The sequence below is a fragment of the Anabrus simplex genome, chromosome 1, assembly GCF_040414725.1.
Source record: "Anabrus simplex isolate iqAnaSimp1 chromosome 1, ASM4041472v1, whole genome shotgun sequence".
NCBI classification, from domain to species: domain Eukaryota; kingdom Metazoa; phylum Arthropoda; class Insecta; order Orthoptera; family Tettigoniidae; genus Anabrus; species Anabrus simplex.
The window spans coordinates 818020375-818037388 of NC_090265.1; the positions used below are offsets into that span (position 1 = coordinate 818020375).

The window sequence follows — 17014 nt, forward strand, 5'->3', positions numbered from 1 at the left end:
ATAGTGTTTGGTGACAACGGACTTAACATCGGCAGTCTAGATAAATACGTAAGTTTTTTCATTATATTAATAATTGTATATATTCTGTTTTTTGTCATTACTATTTCCTGTTATCACTAATCTCTCTATCATTGACAAGTTTACGCTACGTAAACATTACTGTACATATACAAGCTTGTTTTTAAGTGATTTGATAGAATCTGAGGATGTTCTTGTAGAACGAAACATGTCATTCTTTGGATGTTAGTGTGTGTTTTACAGATATGTTTATAGTATTTTAATTTACATTGTATTTGCTGTGTGTTTGACAGACTGAAAAGCCTTTGTTACATTTAACTAAGTCAATACTGGAAAACATGGCTTCATTTTTAACAAAAAAAAATTACATCCATGCTGTATTCACCTGGTTCCACAGTTCATCCTTGGTGGTTGGCATTGGGTCACAGCACTGCACCCGTTCTTTCACCATATCTCACACATTTTCGATTGGCGACAAGTCCGGTGATCGGGCGGGCCAGGGCAACAGTCTGACATCCTGTGACAACAAGAAGGGACGTGTTCGTGCAGCATCATGCAGTCGCGCATTGTCCTGCTGAAATACGGCGTCTGGGGTGTCGTGTAGAAAGGGTATGGCTACGGGTCGCAGGATGTCATTCAAGTACGTCAAAGTGGTCACAGTGCCCTGGACACGCACCAGCTGTGAATTGTGGCTGTAGTCAACAGCACCCCACACCATAAGGCCTTGAGTTGGCGCTGTATGTCTTGTGCGAATGCAGTCAGTGTGATGCCTCTCCTCCTGCCTGCGGCGAACCAAAATGCGGCCATCATTTTCAAACAAACAGAATCTGGATTCGTCAAAAAACACTATCTGCTACCATTCCTGTTCCCAGTGACGTCGTTCCATACACCATTGCAGTCTATCATGTTTATGCACGTTAGTGAAAGGTAGGCGGAGAAGTGGACGACGCACCTGTTACCCAGACCATAATAAACGGCGACTGACTGCCACTTATTATTATTATTATTATTATTATTATTATTATTATTATTATTATTATTAGTGTAAAATGGCCCTCCATAGGCTGTATCTAATAAATAAATAAATAAATAAATAAATAAATAAATAAATAAATAAATAAATAAATAAATAAATAAATAAATAAGTAAATACATGTTTTACACCGTTCCACTGTAGCGCCAGAGCCGAGGAGGACGCATCTGTCCTGCAGTGCCATTCGGACGAGGTGTCGATATTCTCAGGGTGGTCCGGGTGGTGTGACAAGACCCATCCTGTTGTGTTCTACTGCCTTCTGCGAACCATTCTGAACACATCCGTTGCACTGCCGACACTCTTCGTCCCACACGCGCAGCAATTTCCCGGTTGGATGCATCACGTTCTCTCATGCCAATAATGCGTCCTCTTTCAAACTCACTCATTTGACGGAACGTTTCTCGCATACGTCTGCGAGGCATCCTGCACGTCTGCTCAAGTCACACTGATCCATTATCTTCGGTTTATAACGACGAGAGCCGCAGGCACATTTTACCAGTCGGTGGTGCTGCGCCGAGATATCGATGTGAACCTTGAACCTGAGAGCCGACATGATTCCAATGCTAATCATTTCTTCAGAACATACATGTCCTGTGAATATGAACTTCTTATCTCTAGTCTTTCAAGGTGTTCTGGTTTTTATGAACATGAGTGTATTTCAGGTGATTTCCCTGCCGGGCCGACAATGTTATGGAACGTGTATTTGGCGATAATCTTGGCGATGTTATTTGAACTCGATGTTATTGAGGCAGGTTGTCAGGTTTCTAAAAAAGAAAATGCTCTACTCAAAGAGGTAGTATGTTTTAATATCGATTGAATTTATTAAGCCTACTATGTACAGTTGTTACAAGTGCACTAGTGTTCAAATTTCCCACTTCTGCGTTTCGCACTCATTAACACGCCCGACCGCTTAGCCCTCCGGCGGATCGAACTTCTGCTCGTCAACAAGGCTTCTCTCTCTGCGCAGTGTGGTCCGCAAGAAAAGTTCACTCTACAACACACAGCTGATCCCAGAGACATGGCTCACGCGGCGCGCTGAATTCCGCATAGCCAAGACCATCTGACTGACTCGCTCGTTTCAGACGCTCTCTCCAATAATTTATCTAGATTCGCGACTGTCTCGTGACTGTATCGTAACTACTTCGCACTCACCCCTGACTAACTCAAGACTGACTTTCTCTCCAGTTTCACTCTTTATGTAGGCGAGTGGAAGATTCACGACAATAGATCTCGAAATTTTTGCTTCCAGATCAACCTAGCCACCTCTCCATGTTTACCCTGCTTCCAGCATCTTCGAAGAGGCTTGACCAAAATCCTAATCGCGTACCTCAACAATTCGCTGGGTCTGTGGGTCTGTTGTTTTTCTTTCCACTGGCTCCGCCCATATTGTCACCACTGTGCTTCTGCCGCAAGTCTCCCCGGCATTATCGGCCTGCATTGTCACATTACAGTTCTGTAAAACCGTGAGATATTTACAGTATGTTCCTCGTAGCTAGTTAATCGAGTGTTATAAAACTAAATTCTGTTCTTCAATGATTGAATAACGTTTTATGGTCACTATATTTTTTTCGTGATACTGAATAAGGAACGAGGTCCCTAAAACTCAGCGTTTCAATTTATATTAATGGAATCTACGGTAACTGAACTCAGTGAAACTGAATTACATCGACTGTACCTTGACGTATAATCGTCACTTACTTTACAACCATCTAAAACACCCAATGAGCACACAACATTTACTGATGTTGCTTCAATACATATTCAGGGAGTGGTGTTTTCAAGATCTATGGCCGGTTTAATGAAAATAATGGTTGATGGCTTACACTTAGAGGCATGTTCATCAGTTATTTATAGTTTGACTAATTGTTAGAAATAAACTTTGGGCTCCTAAATAATTTTACACAGGGCGAGTTGGCCGTGCGGTTAGGGCTTTGCGGCTATGAGCTTGCATCCGAGAGATAGTGGGTTCGAATCCCACTGTCGGGAGCCCTGAAGATGGTTTTCCATTTTTTCCAATTTTCACACCAGGCTAATGCTGGGGCTGTACCTTAATTAAGGACACAGCCTGTCCTTTCAATTCCTAGGCCTTTCCTATCCAATCGTCGCCGTAAGACCTATCTGTGTCGGTGCGACGTAAAGACACTAGCAAAAAAAATTTTAGAATAAAAAAGCCAGTGTAGATGGAAATGATTGGATAGATCGATGATGTTGACGCAATGCGTGCAAACACCCGGGTGTGTAAATCATCTGGTACTTTGAGTAGGGTACTGTAATCTCCGTTCGCATGTAAAAGATGACACATTTATTCTTTTGTAATTCGCTTTACAATTTTACGTTGCACCGACACAGATAGGTTTATGGCGGCGATGGGATAGGAAAGAACTGGGAGTGGGAAGGAAGTGACCGTGGTCTTAATTAAGGTACAGCCCCAGCATTTGCTAGGTATGAAAACGGGAAACCACTGAAAATAATCTTCACTGAAAATCACTGCCAACAGTGGGATTCGAACCCATTATCTCCCGAATGCAATTTCATAGCTGTGTGTCCCTAACCACACGGCCAACTCGCTCGGTGATACATTAGGTGTATGCCCGGAAAAATTAATTGAAAATCAGCCAGATTTGCGAAACAGAGACGTGGTTTACTCTGCCATCGGTTGAGAGATATCCTGATGACAACCCTTACTCACGATGGTAGGAATAACAAATAAATTATCAAACAATATAAATTACGTAACATTAAAAAAACAAAAATAAAACAAACAATTGCATGAAAAACCAAATATTGCAAGAAATTACACCGAAACGAGGAATTTCACGATAGCAAAAGGACAATTAGTGAAGAATTACATTATAATAAACAAAAACAGTTAAAATGACATACGGGTAGAGTAACATAAATATATTTAAGAGAAATCACACAGAAACGAATAAGGTATTTGAGGAAAATCACTTATGTAGCGTAATATAATTGTAATGCATTTACCCAAAATTGACAAAATATTCTACTGCATGTGGTATGGAACACTAATAAAATAAAACAATTATGTAAAAAGTTCATAGATTTTTTTACAATTTGCCTGGTATGGAAATGGAAAGCCACGGAAAGCCATCTTCACAGCTCACAGCTGCGCGCCCTTAACCGCATGGCCAGCTCACTCGGTAAGGGTTTTTCTTAGTATTCCTCATGGGTGTCGAGACAATGGGGGGGGGGGGCATTTTCTTTACTCTGAATGATTTCCGTCGTCAAACTGCTATGCCTAAAGTCCATAGACTATCCATACAAGTTATCTTTTTCCTAATTAATAAATGTAATTTGGTTATAAGGAAGTGTCGTCTAGCCCGTTCTTCCATTGTGTAACAAGAGTAACATACATTCTAGGGGTTCTGATGGGCCGTGCCCTAGAGTTTATGCAAGACTCGTAACATAGTCATTGTGTAGGGTACACTATACTTGTTACCCGCTTTACTTGGGTTGAGTTTTTAATAGTGGCAACTTTTTTTTTGCTAGTTGCTTTACGTCGCACCGACACAGATAGGTCTTATGGCGACTATGGGACAGGAAAGGACTAGGAGTGGGAAGGAAGCGGCCGTGACCTTAATTGAGGTACATCCCCAGCATTTGTCTGGTATGAAAATGGGAAACCACGGAAAACCATCTTCAGGGCTGCCGACAGTGGGTTTCGAACCTACTATCTCCCGAATACTGGATACTGGCCGCACTTAAGCGACTGCAGCTATCGAGCTCGGTAACTATTCTTTTATTGAGATACATAATATAATTACAAAGTTAGGCGTTTTACAGGCCATCGAACTAATCGCCACCATTGTGTAACACTCGTTCCCAGCGATGTGGAAGCTGTTGGATGCTGCTGAGAGCGCCTGATCTCTGGAGGTCACGGACGGAGCGGTCGGTGGCCTGGAGAATGTCATCCATTGTGCGGAAACGGGCCCCTCGAAGTGATGCTTTCATTTTAGTGATGAGATCATAGTCGCAGGGGCTGAAATATGGAGAATGGGTGGGGTGGTAAAGCACTTCCACACCCCAGCGATTGAATAACTCACAACTCCTATTGCATGCCGCCTTGCATTGTCATGCAGAATGATGGGTGGGTTATTCAGGAAGTGTCCTCGCTTTCTTCTTAGAGCTGCTACCAGGTTCGTTTGCAAAAATGCACGGCAACACTCCACATTAACGGTACGTCGTCGGGGAACCGTATGCTTTATGATAACACCATCCCAGTCGTAGAACACGATCAACATGCCCTTCACATTGATTCCCGTCGGCCGAGCCGTTACTTTTCGCGGTGACCTGTTATGACGCCCCTCGTTTGATTGGCGCTTCAGTTGCGGTTCATAAACTCTAGCCCAGGTCTCGCCAATAGTGATTATCCGCCGTAAGTAGGCCTCACCTTCACGTTCATAGCGCTCCAAGTGCGTACGAGCTGCATCATAACGCAGTCATTTTTGATGTTCGTTCAAGTCATGTGGAACCCATTCGGAGGATATTTTCCGTATTCCCAGCCGCTTCTTCAAGTTTCGAAGGCGCCTGCCCTGTATCGTTGGCCAGTTCACGAACTGTGGTGTTCCGATCCGCCAGCACCAACGCGTTCACATTCTGCACATCGTCATCACTTACTGCAGGATGACCAGGCCGCGGCATGTCTGTCACATTTTGTCGTCCGTCTATGAAGTGCTTGATCTACCGTACTACAGTACGTATGGTAATGCACTTTCACCTCAAGCCTCTTGCAATCCTTCGTAACACTGCCTCGCAGTGCTATCTCTAGCGCATTCAACTTTCAGTCAGCTACTATGACCTTGCTTCGAAATAATTTCAGCTGTACTCCACGAGCGCACATTCAGAAATGCATTCTTGTTGTTGTCACTGCACACGTGCATGGCTTGTGAGGGGCGAGTTAATTTAGGCCGAGGGAGGGTGGATATCTAAGCTGCCTCATGTATACATTATATTACAATCACAGGAATAGAACCAGCTGTTGGGTGGTTAGGCCGTGCGCATTTTGCAGAGTTTCGCCCAGACGTGCCATTTGGGCTCATCAGCTGGATTGGCACGCCCCTCCAGGACTCTGCTTAGCAGTGGCAGACCAAGCGCCATCATCATCATCATCATCATCATCATCATCATCATCATCATCATCAAGGAGGTGATTTCATTCCTGCCACGGAGTGGCAGGCGGGCCGTCAGCTGAACTAGCAGGTCTTTGGCCATCGAGTAGGAAAGAGAAAGAGAGAGAATTCATTTCTCCTTTAGCAGGTTAGCAATCCCTATTTGCTAACACGGCGGGACCATGCGCTTGGTCTGCCACTGCTAAGCAGAGTCCTGGAGGGGCGTGCCAATCCAGCTGATGAGCCAAAATGGCACGTCTGTGCGAAAATCTGCAAAATGCACACGGCCTAACCACCCAACAGCTGGTTCTATTCCTGTGATTGTAAGATCTGTGGCCGTGAAATCCATTTTTGATATACATTATATTGCCTGGCTACGTTTCGCGGCATTGTTACAGTATAGTTGCCACTATTAAAAATCAACCCATGCATTAGTGCCTACAATTCCGGATTCTAGACACCATCCTTGTCTAACATACTTTCTGTATTCGACGTCAACAGAATATCTCGAAGGTTTTTACCCTGCTAAATTATTTCTTACTGACCGTCAAGTTTTAAGCAGAGTACAGCGCAACATACCAAACACATGATTTCATTATCGGCTTACCTAGGCTGTACTTTAACATAACAGGGATTGATATACAATACATTATATAATACTATTTCAAAATACGCCTTACCTTTCTGTTTTCCTGTTAGTCTGAGCATATTTGAGGAAGGGTCTATCTCGACCCAGCCAGGATTATCTGCTATTTTGTACTTCGGATTATTCCGTGATTCATGACCACTGTTTTGTCTGGCCGTGACTCTTAGAAGTATCGTCGGTCGAAGAGGCGGCGCAACCAGTTGCAGTTCGGACATAGGGAAGTATAAACTGCTCACTGAAACATAACGAAAGACAGGATGATCAGAATGCATTCGTCGAACTTCAAACTGTCTATCTCTCCCATTATACATAATCACAATTTCAAGCTGAAAATTCAAATCCGAATGTGATTTAATAAAGTTGACGCAGCACTAGGTGTGAGGAAGGAAAAATAAAAGTAGCCTATAAAGAATGAAAGTTCGGGTAAAAGAAGGCTGTTTAACACCAAGACCAATATTCCAAATTGCCAACATTAACGGTTACCAAAATGTGGGCCGCAAGGTACTTGGAAGAAAGTAGAACAAATTATCCTGGAAATGAAAAATAAAAGAGTACAAACGCTGCTTGAAAAATTGAAAATCCACAGCCTATTTTCAATTATACGACTGGGTCAGGGATGGAATGAATGAAATCCCCATCTAGCGGTGAGGACAGGAACTGTGCCGGCTGCCAAAGACTGTCGCACTCCTCCGGGAGAGAGTGTTGCTGGAATGAAAGATGACAGGGAAAACCGGAGTACACGGAGAGAAACCGTCTCCGCTTTGTCCAGCACAAATTTCACATGGAGTGACCGGGATTTGAACCACGGAAACCGGCGGTAAGAGGCCGGTGCGCTGTCGCTTAAGCCACGGAGGCTCTACAAATAATGCCCATTTATCCAATATAATGTCTAATCAAATTCTCCTATTCAGTACTTTATAATGTACTTCATCTATAAACATGTCGTTTTTACATTACCGTACAGGTTTCGACATGTATTTCATGTCATCTTCAGTGGATATAAATCTTAAAATACATAACGTACAATACAGTTACTTTATGAATGAAAGTTATTGAACATTGGTACAGTAGGTCTCATTTGAGTCCTAATTATATACAAATAAAACATAGTTTAAATATTGCTTGACATGTAATCTCTTGTCTTGAAATTTAAAAATCGTGCTGTGTAGTTAAAATGTCTAAATCTTCATTTCTGAGCTGAATTCATTTCTTAAAACTCCGCTGTAGTCGCCTTTATAGTGACAATTCCGGACTCCAGATATCATCCTTTTCTAACATACTGTCTGCATTGGTCGTCGATAGAACACCTCGGAAGTTTCTAGCCTCCTTCTTTATAGATGAAGTATATTATAACGTATTGAATAGGATGATTTGAGTAGACATGTATATTATACTATTGATACTGTCAATACAGAATGCAGTTAATGTCATGCAATATCATGCAATGATCCTTATTTGGTATTGAAAACCTACAACCTGTTTTCCAGTCTTTGACCAGGTCAGGGATGTAATGAATCAGATATAGGCTGTTATTACGATGGGGTCGCCACTCCCAAAGTGATTTATATTAATGAGTGATAGATGCTATGAAATGAGAATGGAGAGTGTTGCTGGAATGAAAGATGACAGGGAAAACCGGAGTACCCGGAGAAAAACCTGTCCCGCCTCCGCTTTGTCCAGCACAAATCTCACATAGAGTGAGCAGGATTTGAACCATGGTATTCAGCGGTGAGAGGCCGACGTGCTGCCGTCTGAGCCACGGAGGCTCCTCCTTATTTGGTATTATTTTATAAATTATTAAATACATTAGCAGTAATCATTATCAAGATGCTACCCTTATCGTTTAATCATGTCCCAGCATATTTTTATTGGATAGAAATCTAGTGATCGAGTAGGCCACACCAGAATTTGGACGTTATTATTTGTCAGGAAGAGCCATCTGGTCGAATATACTCGAGGTACTGAAAGACACAAACAAATCCAAATGGGGTTATGTAGGGGTCAGGTCCGCCATTTTGGACTAAAATACGTCCTACCGTACGTGATCGGTATTGTCAAAATAAAGTACCTGGTCATTGTAAAAATTGTCTGTCTGACATGTCGTCAGCTCGGAGAAGTCTTCCTCGTGACAGTCGAGATTTCGTTCTGAAGACGTGGAGGAAATTTCTCTGCGAAAACTTGATTTCTTGATCCGGCAAAGCCCAAAAGCCTATATCATGTCTACAAGAACGTGCCGTGTAAGCATCATTGTTAACATGTATGTTTGTACATAGTTTTTTTAATATTTACTTCCTAGTTCCCTCCTTAGACCGGTGTTAAGACTAACGGACTACAAATCCCAACATCATGTGTTCAAACCTGGCACAATAAATGAAATTTTTGAAGGGGAAAACAAAGTCCATTCGACGCTTTATGTCGTACGATGTCGGCATGACAAAGATATCTGGCGATATATTTGGTGGTTAGCGAATAAAATCACTTAAAACTGGCCCACAGATTGCCTAGCATTCTGAGACAGGTGGGAGAAATGCCAAAATTGACACGCAGGCAGGCTAAATGGCGTCAAATAAGAACGCCTACACACAGAAGTTGGGACCACACAAGTATTGTTATTCTCCTTCCCCTTCTTTCAAACGATGATAGTTGAGATCAGGCTTGTTCACCTGCCAGGCTGAGTAGCTCACACGGTTGAGGCGCTGGCCCTCTGACCCCAGCTTGGTACGTTCGATACTGGCTCAGTCGGGTGGTATTTGAAGATGCTCAAATACGTCCGCCCCGTGTCGGTAGACTTACTGACACTGACACACTCCTGCGTGACCAAATTCCGGCACCTTGGCGTCCCCGAAAGCCGTAGAAGTATCAGTAATAATAATATTTTTTTACAATTGGCTTCACGTCGCACGACACAGATAGGTTTTAATGTCAACGACGGGATAGGAAAGGGATAGGAGTGGGAAGGAAGCGGCTATGGTCTTAATTAAGGTGGAGCCCCAGCATTTGCTTGGTGAAAATGGGAAACCACGGAAAACCATGTTCAGGGCTGCCGACAAGTGGGATTAGAACACACTATCTCCTGATTACTGGATAATAATATTATGGGCTTTACGTCCCACTAACTACTTTTTCTGCTTTTTGAGACGCCAAGCTGCCAGAATTTAGTCCCGCGGAAGTTCTCTTATGAGCCAGTAAATCTACCAATACGAGGCTGTCGTATTTGAGTACCTCCAAATACCTTAAAGGTAGTGGGACGTCAAGCCAATACCATTTCAATTATTATTATTATTATTATTATTATTATTATTATTATTATTATTATTATTATTATTATTATTATTATTATTGTTGTGGTTTAACTATTTGGTTCCCAATTAAATAAAAATGATAAATAATTCATTCTTTCACTACAGAGAATAGCGGCTGGAATCGAGACGGAAGTGAACCCTTCTTCTTGCCTTAAGACAGGATGTAAGTGGAAGTAGAGAACTGAGTAAACTAACTTTCAGGTCATGAGGCTACTTCGTGAGAAACTGCCCACAGGAAGAAGACAGACTTGCAATTTTCCGGTCGTTTTCTGGTCACTGGTTAAAACTGCCAACTCAAACACAGTTACTCTCGATCTCTTATCTGAACTTAAATGACCAGTGTGGGACGACCATGGGAGGTCCAGTAATAAAGGAGATTTCATTTATGACATTTATTTCATACCACCAACAGAGATGTTTCTCAAATTAAAAGTGGCTTAGTCACTATACATTAATTATTAAAAAATAGCACATAATAAGAACAAGTGCCTCCGTGGGTGAGAAGGCAGCGCGCCGGCCTCTCACCGCTGGGTTCCGTGATTCAAGTCCCGGTCACTCCATGTGAGATTTGTGCTGGACAAAGCGGAGGCGGGACAGGTTTTTCTCCGGGTACTCCGGTTTTCCCTGTCATATTTCATTCCAGCAAAACTCCCCAATATCATTTCATTTCATCTCTCATTCATTTATCATTGCCCCAGAGGAGTGCGACAGGCTTCCGCAGCCGGCACAATTCCTATCCTCGTCGCTAGATGGGGGCTTCATTCATTCCTTTCCTGACCCGGTCGAATGACTGGAAACAGGTTGTGGAATTTCATTTTCAATAAGAACAACCTACATCTCGAAAAAAATATCTAGAGTGGTGGTGGTGATTATTGTTTTAAAAGGAAGTGCAACTGGGCAACCATCCTCTATTAGACACTATCAGAGAGAAAAAAAATGGAAGGGACCCGACACTCGAAAAATGAAGGTATCAGTCAAAGAAAGGCAAGGGCAACGATGGGCGTTAAAATGAAAGACTCCGTAGGCCTCCATGAGTAATACCGTCGGGGTTAATTTTTTTACAATCTGCTTTACATCACACCGACACACAGATGTCTTATAGCAACGATGGGATAGGAAAGGGCTAGGTTTGGGAAGGGAGCGAGCATGGTCTTAATGAAGGCGCAGCCCCAGCATTTGCCTGGTGTGAGAATGGGAAACCGTGGAAAACCATCTTCAGGGCTGCTGACAGTGCGGTTCGAACCCACTATCTCCCGAATATAGGCTCACAGCTGCGCGACGCTAACCGCACCGCCTCTTGTTCGGTGCGGTTGGAAAAGTACAAGAGTTGACCAAGGGAGGTCGGATAGGATAGATGAACGTGAGGAGCCTGACTCAAGTAAGTGGAAGTAATGTCAGGACTCAGCCACGGGCCCCGTGGTTGCCGAATCTAAATCCAAATTGCAAATATCTAAAAATGAAAAAATAAAATTACACAAATTTATTAGGAAGAAAGTAGCAATCGGAGTTTTCAGTACATAAATACTTTTCCAGATTCGAAGTAGACGTACACTTACAATAGAATGCTTACGGTGATATGGGTAGATCGAATCACAGTAAAAAGACAGAAAACAAAAAGACGGGGAAAGTAATTCAGGACATACGTATGTCTCATAAGAGGCAAATTATTTAGAGTTTTCATGGAGATGGTGAATTGGTGTTGAAACAGGTCTAGAGGTACACAGAAATGTAAAGAATTCTTCTTCTGAACTACACTGTTGTAGAATCCCATAGCCTGTAGTGTGGGGAATTTGGGTCAGCGGTTATTTTGACATTTCTCCTTGCATTAAATCGGCGTATGTGAAAGCTCAAGAGGCATAACAAGTCAGGGTTTTCAATTATCGAGTTTACGGTTTTGTACAGAAATGGTGAAGGTTATGTACGGAGAAGGTGTGGGTGATGGCGGCCGTGACCTAATTGTCCCAGGAGAATGGAAAACTACAGAAGCCATTCGCAGTAAAGCAGACGGCAGGGGACCAGTACCTATCCGTCTGCAGAATGCAGATCTGTGGAGCTACGGTAGAGCCGTTGCCACTGCTAAACCGAAGAAAATCTGCTCGGTTGGTCGGTCTGAATACAGAGCTCTAGAGCCACGGTAGAGCCGTGGCCACCGGTAAGTTGAAGCCTACTCTGCTCGGTTGGTCGGTCGGGATGGAGAGCTGTAGGCCGACGGTGGAGCCGTGTTTGTTGTTTGAATCATTAATCCATAGACTGGTTTGATGCAACACTCCATGTCACCCTATCCTCTCCTAAAATTTTCCTTTCTACGTAACTGCTACATCCTACATCTGCTCTAATCTGCTTGTCATATTCATACCTTGGTTACTCCTACCGTTCTTACCGCCCACACTTCCCTAAAAAACCAACTGAGGAAGCCCTGGGTGTCTTAAGATGTGTCCTATCAGTGTATCCCTTCTTCTGGTCAAATTTAGCCAAATCGATCTTCTCTCGCCAATTGGATTCAGTACCCCTTCATTCGTGATTCGATCGATCCGTCTCACCTTTAGCATTCATCTGTAACACCACATTTCAAAAGCTTCTATTCTCTTTCTTTATGAGCTAGTTATCGTCCATGTTTCACTTTCATACACTGCTACACTCCAGGCGAAAGTCTTCAAAAGCGTCTTTCTAATCCCTGAATCAACGTTCGAACTGAGCAAATTTATTTTCTTAAGAAAGCCCTTCCTTTCTTGTGCTAGTCTGCATTTTATGTCTGCCTTGTCTTCTTTCCCAAGAAGTGGTTTCTTCACCTGAGTTCTTAATATTTACACACCTAGTTTTGCTTTCTCCAAAGGTTTCCTTGAATTTCCTATATGCAGCGTCTGCCTTCGCTCGGACCATACAACCTTCAACATCCGTACAGTTCTCCTTCACTTTCTATCCACTCCGTTCTTTAATCGCCTGTATTCTTTCCTGCTAGCTTCATTCTTCGCATTCTTATATTATCGTCGTTCATCAATTAAGTCTAGTATCTCCTGAGTTATCCATTGATTCTTAGTTGATCTTTCTTTTCTTCCTAATATTTCTTCAGCAGCACTATTGACCTCATTCTTCATGACTGTCCATTATTCCTCTATTGTGTTTCCCTCATCCCTTCTATTTAGTCCTTTCGCAACATATTCCTTGAAACAATCCCTAACATTCTTTTATTTCAAACTGACTAGATCCCATCTCGTTACCTTCCTTCCTTTCCTCAATTTCTTCAACTTCAAATGGCATTTCATGACCAACAAGTTGTGGTCAGAGACCAGTCCACGTCTGTTCCTGGGAATGTTTTGCAATCCAACATGTGGTTTCTGAATCTCTGCCTAATCATAATGAAGTCTATTTGATACCCTCCATTGTCTCCTTGTCTCGTACACGTATACAACCGTCGTTTCTGGTGTTTGAACAAAGTATTAGCAGGGGCTAGATTGTGATCGGTGCAGAATTCAATCAGCCGACTTTCTCTTCCATTCCTTTGTCCCAATCCCAATTCTCCTACTATATTACCTTCTCCTCCTTGCCCTACCACTGCATTACAGTCCCCCATTACAATCAGATTCTCGTCACCTTTCACACATTCTATTAAATCTTCTAATGTATCTCTTCATATATTCTTTCGATTTCTTCATTATCCGCTGAACTAGTAGGCATGTAGATCTGCACTATTGCGATGGGCATTGGTTTGGTGTCTGTCTTGACAACAATAATCCTTTCACTATGCTGATCGAAGTAGCTTACCCGCTGCCCTCTTTTCTTATTCATTATTAAACCAACACCTGAGTTTCTCCTGTTTGATTTTGTATTGATAATTCTGTAGTCGCCTGACGAAAAGTCCAGCTCTTCCTGCCAACGTACTTCACTTCTACCAACCACATCTAACTTTAATCTATCCATCTCTCTTTTTAGATTTTCTGACCTAACACAACGATTCAAACGTCTAACATTCCACGCTCCGTCTCGCAGAACGTTAGTATCCATCTTCCTGATGATCGCCCACTGTCGTGTAGTCCCCACCCGGAGTTCCAAATGAGGGACTAATTTACCTCCGGAATATTTTACCCGGGAGGAAGCCATCATTAGTACATCATTCATACAGAGAGAGCTGCATGTCCTTGGGAGTTACTGACGGCTGTCGTTTCCCGTTATCTTCAGCCGTGTAACAGTATCAACAGAGCTAAGCCATACTTAGTATTATTACAAGGCCACATCAGTTAATCACCCAGATTGTCACCCTTGCAATTTCCGAAAGCTGCTTCCCCGTTTTCTATGAACCATTCGTTAGTCTGGTCTCTCGATAGATACGCATCCGATATGGTTGCACCTGCGGCTATCTGCTACATTGGGGCACGCAAGCCTCCCCACCGTGGCAAGGTCACATGGTTCACACCGCCGTAGGCACCGGCAAGTCGAAGCTTACTCTGCTTGGTTGGTAGGTCGGATAAAGAGCTGCCGAGCCACGGTAGAGCCGTAGCTACCGGTAAGTTGCAGCCTACTCTGCTCGGTCGGAATACAGAGCTGCCGAGCCACGTTAGAGCCGTAGCCACTTGTAAGCCGAAGCTTACTCTGCTTGGTTGGTAGGTCGGAATACAGAGCTGCCGGGCCACGGTAGAGCCGTAGTCACCGGTAAGTTGAAGCCTACTCTGCTCGGTCGCAATACAGATCTGCCGAGCCACGGTAGAGCCGTAACCACCGGTAAGTTGAAGCGTACTCTGCTCGGTCGGAATACAGAGCTGAAGAGCTACGTTAGAGCCGTAGCCACCGGTAAGTTGAAGCTTACTCTGCTCGGTTGGTCGGTCGGAATACAGAGCTGCCGAGCCACGGTAGAGCCGTAGCCACTGGTAAGTTGAAGCCTACTCTGCTCGGTTGGTCGGTCGGAATACAGAGCTGCCGAGTCGTGGTAGAGCCGTAGGCACTGGTAAGTTGAAGCCGACTCTGCTGAGTTGGTCGGTCGGAATTCAAAACTGTCGAACCGCGATCCAGCCGTGACGACCGTTAAACCAAAGTAACTTCGCATCCGACGACCGGCCAAATTTAGAAGCTTGAATAACATATTGGGGAAGATTTGTGGTTCAACTTACGGTACTTCTGCCGAGCCACGGTAGAGCCGTAGCCACCGGTAAGTTAAAAATCTGCTCTGCTCGGCTGGTCGGTCGAGATGCACAGCTGTAGAACCACGGTGGAGCCGTAGCCATCGGTAAGCCAAAGACTACTCTGCTCGTTTGGTCGGTCGGAATACAGAGCTGTAGAGCCATAGTGGAGCCGTGGCCACAGATAAGTTGAAGCCGACTCTGCTCAGTTGGTCGGTCGGAATTCAAAGCTGTCGAACCGCGATCCAGCCGTGACGACCGTTAAGCCGAAGTAACTTCGCATCCGACGACCGGCCAAATTTAGAAGCTTGAATAACATATTGGGGAAGATTTGTGGTTCAGCTTACGGTACTTCTGCCGAGCCACGGTAGAGCCGTAGCCACCGGTAAGTTAAAAATCTGCTCTGCTCGGCTGGTCGGTCGGGATGCACAGCTGTAGAACCACGGTGGAGCCGTAGCCAACGGTAAGCCAAAGACTACTCTGCTGGTAGATCTTCTCTACAGCTTAATAATTTGAGGCAGTTTGTTTGTACATATATTCGTCATGCTAAGTTAGTCAACACTCAACATAACAATTGTACGAGATTAATTACTGTCACAATAAGACCGACTCTCAACTATTGACCATCCAGTTCTCAGCAACATCATGACTTCTCGTCTGCTCAGAAAATTTTGTCTTAGAAATCCAAGATTTGCAGATTCATGAAAACTTCCCTGGCCTCAATAGGAATCAGCTTAAATCCTATTTAATCAGTTAGGCCCAGAACACTTTCATATCAACTACAGCAAGCCTTCAATGCTTATGCTAGATTCGTATTAAATATTTCAGTCCAGATTCGCATTAGCCCTTTCCTCTCTCAGCTGTCATGGCTGAGATTGACCGAACGACGTAAATACTGCGCTATTTTCTCATTCACAGTGTTCTGAAAATAAGCAAACCAGAGTATTAGAATGGACTTCAACTATCTCTCACCTTCAGGTAGAACCCCCTCAAGGTCGTCCACAAGATCCCTCTTGTCCATTTCCATTCATCACAGTAACGCATTTAACAACTCATTCATACCTGCTGCCATGCCTTCTTGGAACTCAATCTCAGCTGGATTAATAGGCATAGGCAATCCGATGATATTTGATCTGTCAAACTGTGTCCTCAATTTCTCACAAACGCGACATCTCTTGGCAGTGGTATAAACATGATTTAACTCCATTTAGTCTGCTTTGTGCCAATTTAAACGATCAGTGAACTGGAAATTTGATGAGAAACCTACTGCTCAGTTTTAATTAGTTTTATTGGGTAAATACAAAATACGTCTCTAGAAATCTTCATTTTTCAGTCTTCAAGTATTTGACTATATCTGCCATATTGTGATCATCATATGGAGCTACAAATTCACGTTATTACTGTGTAGTAACGACCGTCCGATAATGAGAAAAATAATGCCATTTTCATCAACAAATCAATGATATTCAGTATGGGAAGAGTGTATAGCATGAACACGCATTTGTATCAGTGTTTAGTCGAGAAAGCATTGAAGACCGTGCTGGTTGATTTATAAGTTCCGAATGCCTTGCCCTGGAAACGAAAGTCACGTTATTGCTAGTGAAAGAGGTTGGCATTATTGAATGAAAGAATTTTAATTAGACAGGTACTAAAGACCTGCTGGAGAGTGTAGGCGGCTTTGTGATCGTAGTAAATCATCGTAGGTCTTTGGCTCTTCTCCAAGGAAAAGAAACGTTACTCTAGGGAATATAATTTCAGTTTGTTTCTGGCAGGTT

The 17014-nt window shown here is 43.3% G+C and overlaps 1 protein-coding gene across 1 annotated transcript in view; it reads right to left on the reverse strand.

Moving 5' to 3' along the window:
* Positions 1-16446, reverse strand: part of LOC136857124 (uncharacterized) — an 84230-nt gene extending 67784 nt beyond the window's left edge. Inside the window, exons 1-2 of the mRNA XM_068224975.1 lie at positions 16302-16446; positions 6861-7061 (exon numbers count right to left, since the gene is read on the reverse strand). Of these exons, the coding sequence (XP_068081076.1) occupies positions 6861-7061; positions 16302-16446 (346 nt within the window). The remainder of the gene's footprint in view (positions 1-6860; positions 7062-16301) is intronic.
* Between the last annotated feature and the right edge of the window lie 568 nt (positions 16447-17014).